General features: G+C 51.4%; 1 protein-coding gene across 2 annotated transcripts in view; it reads left to right on the top strand.

The window, feature by feature from the left end:
- Positions 1-7,601, top strand: part of znf219 (zinc finger protein 219) — a 29,342-nt gene extending 21,741 nt beyond the window's left edge. For both annotated transcript variants that reach the window (XM_083640402.1, XM_083640403.1), the window contains 3 exons: positions 1-2,193; positions 3,047-3,193; positions 5,550-7,601. The exon at positions 1-2,193 is cut by the window's left edge and continues 100 nt beyond it. In XM_083640402.1, the coding sequence (XP_083496528.1) occupies positions 1-2,193; positions 3,047-3,193; positions 5,550-6,781 (3,572 nt within the window). In that variant the 3' untranslated portion in view covers positions 6,782-7,601. The remainder of the gene's footprint in view (positions 2,194-3,046; positions 3,194-5,549) is intronic.
- Positions 7,602-8,469: the final 868 nt, after the last annotated feature.

Raw genomic sequence — 8,469 nt, 5'->3', positions numbered from 1 at the left:
CTCCTCACACCCAGCTCTCTCTACCCGGCAGCCCCGGGCCTTCCCCCCGCAGCCCGGACACCACGCCTTACTTCCCCCTCTCTCCCTTCGCCCTCCACCAAGACAGCAACAACCACAGTGTTCATGAGGAAGACGACGAGGAAGAGCTGGACGGCGTCCCTCCGTCCCCCACTCCAGCCGTGGCCCTGTTCCCAGGAGGCGGGGGGCAGGAAGCTGGACGCAGCCCCGGCTTGGAGAGTTGTCCCCCGGCCACTCCTCCGGCCCCGCTCCTCGGCTTCGGGGCCCTGGAGCTGGCCCTCTCCTCTGGGCAGAGTGGAAGCTGCAGCGACGAGCTGGACCTCCAGCTGTTCCAGAAGGACACAGTTACCGGCGCCATACCTGGAGGGGGAGGGGCCTCCTCAGGGCCGGCGCTCAGGTTTCCCTGTCACGTGTGTGGGAAGAGATTCCGCTTCCAAAGTATTTTGTCTCTCCACGCGCGGGCTCACAGTCTGGACCGGGACCGCCGAGCTTCAGCCCTGTACCGGACCGGGCTCCCCTCAACACCCCTACAGCAGCACCTCAAGGTCCAGCAGAACCACAAGGACATAATCCAGAACCACCGAAGCCACCAGAACCAGCGCTCACTGCCGGGGACTCTCATCCAGCATCTCAGAGAGGAGGAGGAAGTAGATGATGACGTCCGAGGTCTAGATGAGGGCCTACAGACAGACCAGAACCCAAACTTCCTACTGGAGGCAAGTACGCCCTTGACCCCTCCGCTGACTGAGGATCCCGTGTCCGTGACCTCTCCATATTCCTCCGGTGGTCCGACCGTAGGGGAGGCAGCCTCGACTCCGACAGCGCCTACGTTTCGCTGCCATGCCTGCAAAGGAAAATTCCGCACGGCGTCGGAGCTGGCACGCCACGTCCGCATTCTCCACAACCCGTACAAATGCACCCTGTGCCCCTTCTCCGCCAGCCAGGAGGAGAGCCTGGCATCTCATCTGCAGGAGTGCCACCCTTCCCCCGAGGTACCGGCGCCGCCACCTGCCTACAGCTCCAGGCCCATCATCGCAACCCCTGACACGCCCGTACCCACCCCCACCCCCACCCCCACCCCCACCCCGACGCCCACACCCACCCCCCACACGCCTCAGGCGGCGGCAGTGCCGGCGGTCGCCTCCCCCACACTGCCAGCCTTCCGCTGCGATGTTTGCGGCCAGCGCTTCACCCAGTCTTGGTTCCTGAAGGGCCACATGCGTAAGCACAAGGACTCCCTGGACCACAAGTGCCAGGTATGCGGCCGCGGCTTCAAGGAACCCTGGTTCCTCAAGAACCACATGAAAGTCCACCTCAACAAGCTCGGGCTGAAGGCTGGGCTGGGGGCCCTCGGGGGTCCGCTGGGCGCCGAGCAGCAGGCCAAAGGCTCTACGAGCAATCAGTCTCTCAACGCCCTTTACTCCAGCCTCCTGCTGGCCCAACGCGGAGGCGGGAGAGGGGGACGAGGACGATCAGAGAGGGACGCTGGAGGCCGAGGGGCGATGGGCTCCACCAAGTCAGCCATCCTGGGCTACCTGGGCTTGCCTACTGACGGCGGTGGGGCCAGCTGCATGGAGAGGCTCCAGGCCGTGGCTCAGGTGGCGGAGATGGGAAACGGCGGTGGCATCGGAGGCTCGGGAGACCCCAGAAGAGGAAGAGGAGGAGCTAGAGGAGGGGAGGTGACGGCGTCGGTGTCTGACGGAGGCGACCAGGCGGCCATGTGGCAGCTGGTGGCTCGCAGCCTGGTGGCAGCTCAGCAGCGAGGCCAGCAGCAGGGCCAGCGAGCCCCGGCTCGGAGCTCCGTGATCACGGAGGCCGACCAGGTCCGGGCCTACCTCGGGAGCCTGGACCCCAGAGACGAGGCGGCCGCCCCCGGGGGCGGAGGAGGCCCGTGGGAATGCCCCGACTGTGGGAAGCTTTTCCGAAGCCTGCAGCAGGTGGTGGTCCACGCCCGCGTTCACACTCAGAGGCCCCAGAGAGCAGGCGGCGGCGAGGAGGAGGGCAGCAGCAGCCGGAGTAGAGGAGGAGGAGGAGGAGGAGGAGGAGGAGGAGGAGGAGGGGGAGGAGGAGGAGGGAGAGGAGGTGACGTGAGACAGGAGGCTAAACTGCACAGTGGAGGAACGCAACATACAGGAGCAGCTGCATTTCAATCATCAGTCATCTCAAGCTTCCAAGGTAGAATCACATCCACTGTTTTCCCCATTTCATCTTCTGAGTTGTGTTGAGATCGTTCAATATGCAGGGTTGGGGAGTAACGGAATACATATGAGTAACTGTATTCCATTACAGTTACAGTTTAAATTGGTGGCATTCTGACTACAGTTACTGTCTTTAAAAATATATTACTTTAGGAGATTACTGTATTTGTTTTTTTCCCCTTTTATTTGCTCTAAAATGAAGCACGCATTTCCCATGAACAGATAAAAAAAAAGTGCAACAATTTGTGTGCGCGTACTGCACCTGCCACACCCCACGAGACAAGGGCGATGTGGGAGGAGCCACACAGCACGAGACAAGGGTGATGTGGGAGGAGCCACACAGCCAGGACACTCTCAGGAAAGCATGTCTGACATGGAAATATAAAAAAAATTAATATAATAAAATATAAATAAAATATGAAGGTTTCACTGACCAACCTGCTGAAGAAGGTGGCAGCATTACATCAGTGCACCTCTCCACCACAGTCCCGTCGCGTCGCGTCGCCATACATTCAGACAAATGGGTTCAGCAAAAATGATTTTGAAGTATTCCAAAAGTAATCCAAAGTATTTAGAATATGTTACTTAACTTGAGTAATCTAATGGAATATGTTACAAATGACATGTATTCAGTAATCTGTAGTGGAATACATTTGAAAAGTAACCCTCCCAACACTGTCAATATGTAACGGCACATCATTTGGCACTATATCATTACAATGATACTATGTTGTTCTTATATTGCTTACAAAGCTCTGTTAAAGCCCCTCACACCTGACACACACACACACACACACTCATACACATAAATGCTTTTTCTCTCCTTGCAGGAGAGAATGGCTTGACGACAGTCTCCGCCATACCGTCGGTCTCCAGCAGGGAGCGTGTGCGCGGCTCGGGGGTGAAAGACTGCCCTTACTGTGGCAAAGCCTTCCGCTCCTCACACCATCTGAAAGTGCACCTGAGAGTTCACACAGGTGAGAAACTGCTGAGAGTCAAACAAACACCGACTTTATTAAACTAGATAACAAACATCGACTTTATTAAACTAGATATCCTGGGAAGGGTTTTGTTGAGCATGTATCTTCTTTTAGTGGCCACATTTACACCAGGGAACTGTCCAGTTCCAAACATTTACTGTACTTCCACTGCAGGCGACTGAGCAGCTCCACTGCTAGAGACAAAGTCTCTCCCCAGACTCCAATATTACGTTGAATCGCTGCGCTCCGCATACTACATCAATGAGTCTGTGCCACTTCACAGCCACTGCTGGTTTTTGAAGGCGGGTTGAAATTGAATGAGTGACAGGTCGTAGCACCGATGAGAGAGCGGTTCGAAAAATGGGCTGCGCCTCCCGTGTCGTCTGATCGCAAAGTCGTTACTGATTGGAGAAGGCTGAAGCCATCACTGGCCTATGACTGGCCAAGTGAACGGTTCCCTCTTAGACGGTACCACTCTTAGACAGTGTGTCTGTAACAGCACCACTCTTAGACAGTGTGTCTGTAATCGTCTGGGCACAGAGTACATGTTCACTGATTTCTCCAGAATCATTTCAGAACCCATTTTCGTCTTTAATCTTCCTTAGACCCGCATTCTCTGAACCCGTCTTTGAAACAAGCCGACCTACAATATGATTTATCTCCTTAAATTCACTTAAAAATAATTCCTACACTGTTATACTGACTGGGGAGCGAAGGCACGCACTTTTCCAACAGACGCCAACAGGCTTTTCCCCAAAATACTTTTTAAGTGTTTTATTTTTAGTGCCAGGTGAGCAGCACTTTGATGAAAATTAAAAACTCTCACAGCACGCCCACACACTCGTAATTAATGACCATCCAAATTGGCAAGACTTTGTCAGAATGAGTCATCATCATTTTTTATTAATTAGCATTAATTAAAGCATTTTGATAGATAATTATTTATAACCATCTTTTCTATTTTGAAGAGGCCATCACTAATCTCCAGCACCAGCAATCACACTATGGTTAGAAGATGACTAGTGTATATCTAAGTACCAGTTCCAGCAAGTTAATGGCCAAGAGGCATTCACTGAAATCTATTCAGTTACTATCATCATCACTGATCTCATAGCACCTACAGTACCACATCATCACTGATCTCATAACACCTACAGTACCACATCATCACTGATCTCATAGCACCTACAGTACCACATCATCACTGATCTCATAGCACCTACAGTAACACATCATCACTGATCTCATAGCACCTACAGTACCACATCATCACTGATCTCATAGCACCTACAGTACCACATCATCACTGATCTCATAGCACCTACAGTACCACATCATCACTGATCTCATAGCACTTACAGTACCACATCATCACTGATCTCATAGCACTTACAGTACCACATCATCACTGATCTCATAGCACTTACAGTACCACATCATCACTGATCTCATAGCACCTACAGTACCACATCATCACTGATCTCATAGCACTTACAGTACCACATCATCACTGATCTCATAGCACCTACAGTAACACATCATCACTGATCTCATAGCACCTACAGTACCACATCATCACTGATCTCATAACACCTACAGTAACACATCATCACTGATCTCATAACACCTACAGTACCACATCATCACTGATCTCATAGCACCTACAGTAACACATCATCACTGATCTCATAGCACCTACAGTACCACATCATCACTGATCTCATAGCACCTACAGTAACACATCATCACCGTAACATCTTCCCCACTTTTCACTCACACACTGATGCTTATCTTTGCTGTTAAGGGATTACCACTTGGGACAGTGCTACAAAAAGCAGTCAAAGTGAAGGCATCAAATTGTCATGGAAATCCCTTGATATTACTGTCCTCTTGAGACTCTTAACTCGACTATTATGATGTTTTTGTTCGTTTCAGCAACAAAGTCAAATTGTGATTATATCTCTTTCATTTTGAAGCATGGATAATGCTTCATTCATGCTGCTGCAGTCTTTTTTCTTTCTTCTTCTGGTCACACAAGATATTTGCTGCTGTTGATGGGACTCCAATGTGATGCCAGTCTTCCTTAACATACTCATCAGTGTTATTTTAAAAAAAAATCAGTGATGAAATGCTGCCACCTTCCTTTGGAAATGTGCAACTACATCTCCCCACAGTAAAATATCACACACCTGTTTAACCTTGTTGTTTGTATTTGGGTAAACAAAAAAGTCACGTGACAATTTGTTCTGTTCTGATCCACTTGCCCAGTCAGTAAATAATACACTGTTTTGCTATGCTATGCTGTATTACATACAAATCCACTTCACTTCCAATGTACTATCATTCTCCCCAGGTGAGAGACCCTACAAATGCCCCCACTGTGACTATGCGGGCACCCAGTCGGGTTCGCTGAAGTACCACCTCCAGCGGCACCACAGGGAGCAACGCAACGCCCTGTCTGTCTCCTCCTCCTCCTCCAACACCTCCTCGTCCAGTATCAACAGTCTGACCTCTGGAACCTCTGGACTGGCCAAGCAGATCAACAGTCTGACCTCTGGACCCTCTGGGCTCGGCAAGCAGCGCCGAGCCCAGGTGCTCAACCACTGCCCGGTCCCCCGAGGCCCAGCGGAGAACCCCTCCTCCAGGCCCGGCCAGCAGCCTTGGCTCCTAGGACTTCCCGACCAGCGGGAGCATCAGAAGGCCTTGGCGGCTCTGAGGGATGTGGACTTGGAGACACAATACAGGTATCTCTCTGGGGTGATGGGGGCGCTCTACCAAGGAGGGATGGAGGGAGGGTGGATCAGAGAGTCTCCTCCTCCGAAGGCCCCCAAAGTGTCCCGTCGCAAGCCCCTCACCACCAGCCGAATGGTGCAGCCGTCGAACGGCAGCAGCAAGGACGGGTCCACGTCTTCGGGCCACGAAGTCGGGTTTGAACCCCTGGATCTATCCCGTCGTCCTTCACCTGGCCTTGGCGGGATGGAGGAGGATGAAATGTCAAGCTTGGGGGAAGGAGGTGGTGGTGGAGGAGGGGACAGAGCATCTGCCATCACCTTGAGCCAGTGTTTGTTCTGCCCTTTCCGCACCTCCTCGGCAGAGCTGATGGCCATGCACCTCCAGGTCAACCACACCAGTAAGTCCAGGCGCAAAAGGGGCTCCGTGGCCACTTTGGAAGACGACGGGCCTCCGAAGCCCACCCAGCCCCGGATAAATCGCTCAGACCCCGACTCCCTGGCAGTATGGAGGTACGTGAGTGAGGCTGAGTCCCAGGCGCCCCTGGGGGAATGGGCCTGCACCCAAAACCAGACCCCCAACGGGCTTCTGGAGAGCAGCCTCCACCACCAAGACGCCAATTTGGCCTCAGCATCCACGAATACGAGAGTGGGTCTGGCGCTTAAGGGTAAGATGGAGGACGACGAGGAGGAGCCAGAGGAGGAGCTGGACGAGGATTTGGAGGCAGCGGGGGACAGCAGCAGTCTAGAGGATTCTCCGAGGCAGGAAGCGGATCTGAGGATGTCCCTCGCTCTCTCACCAGGCCTGAGCTCCGACCACACGGTGAGAGAGGAGGAGGGAGTCTTAGCAGATTAAGAATGTTGCAGGATGACACCATGCCAAGAGGAGAGAGGGGTCCAAGGCTTTTGACGACACTTAAGGAAGTGAAGAAGGTGCCAAGGAAGCTTTGCAGAGAGGAAAGGGTTTGAAGGTCAAAAGAATAGTTCCCCTGATGCTCTCGCTTGTTCTGGTCGTCTGTGAAGATATTTGACTCCTGGTGTTTTTGGGCATAAAGCTAGGGGTTGACGGTATTGAAAAGGACTGAGCAACTGCCCCCCCCCCCCCCCCTCTCCAATAACAACTGTCTACTTCAGTTCCAACAGTCCTCTACAAAGCACTATGGATGCATATTTTCAGGATTTTTAGGTCTTCTTTCTATTCCGTGTTTTCCAACCAATCTTCACACCAAGACAAGCTAATTTAAAGTTTAAGATGACCATTTATTTGATAAACAAAAGAAACAAGTACAAGGTCTAGGGCAGATGCAGCATCATTCCAGAGACAAGCATTTATCACACTAACGTATATCCCTGACTACTATATTGACCAAGTCAAAGCCGGCTGTGAAGAGATGCCCTCCTGACTGAACGTTGGACAAACAACCCCACTGAAAACTTGACCCCAACTTTAAGATGGTTTGACACCCCAAACATCAGGTTCTGGTCAAGTTCTGATAGAAAAACACGGAGGAGAGTATCGTCCAGAACAGTTTCAAGCTGTGAACCTCAGCTAAGCTATTCAGTGTTCCCTAACAGCATGAGAGAGTGTGCTCCTCATGATGATTCCCTAACAGCATGAGAGAGTGTGCTCCTCATGATGATTCCCTAACAGCATGAGAGAGTGTGCTCCTCATGATGATTCCCTAACAGCATGAGAGAGTGTGCTCCTCATGATGATTCCCTAACAGCATGAGAGAGTGTGCTCCTCATGATGATTCCCTAACAGCATGAGAGAGTGTGCTCCTCATGATGATTCCCTAACAGCATGAGAGAGTGTGCTCCTCATGATGATTCCCTAACAGCATGAGAGAGTGTGCTCCTCATGATGATTCCCTAACAGCATGAGAGAGTGTGCTCCTCATGATGATTCCCTACATCACTGCCTTGTATGTGTGAAAAGTGTAGAAGAGATCCAGAGGAAAACGAGAAAGACAGGTTCGTAATGTTTTGTTTTCAGTTAGTGCCTGTTCATGTATGTTGTCAAGGGAGCTTCCAGTATGCTCCGATAGCTCATTCATTTTATCTGAATATACAGTTTAAAAAGATATAAGTATATTTGTTGAAAATGGTTCTACAGTAGGGTGTTGTGAATAGTTAAGTTGTAAAAGCAATGCTACATTGCTCGCGTGATGTCCTCAACACCGATGGCAGCCGTCTGTGGCTCAGCTTGAAAAGAAACCGTACGAGATCACGTGATCAAAGGGGTCGAAGGTCGAGCGAAGAAAGGGAGGTTAAAGTTCAGAAGTCAGTGTTTACAGCGGCAGCGCGTGCCAGGTCATCGCAGAAGCGCGGGGAGAAGAGGCGGAGTCTGTTTGGGGCTGCGGCGATGCCGCTCGAACCCCCCGAACACAATCAACTGACACATTGAGACTTAGCGACTGTGTCACACAAAACAAAGACACTTTGGTTTTTCTCCTTAATGAATAAGAGAGAAGACACAAGGAAGACACAAGGAAGACACAGGAAAAGAAAGGAGTAACCCTCACGGAACCAGACTACATGTGA

Source organism: Poromitra crassiceps (assembly GCF_964638095.1).
Source record: "Poromitra crassiceps genome assembly, chromosome: 7".
Classification (NCBI taxonomy): Eukaryota; Metazoa; Chordata; class Actinopteri; order Beryciformes; family Melamphaidae; genus Poromitra; species Poromitra crassiceps.
This window is presented reverse-complemented; position numbering and strand designations above follow the sequence as displayed.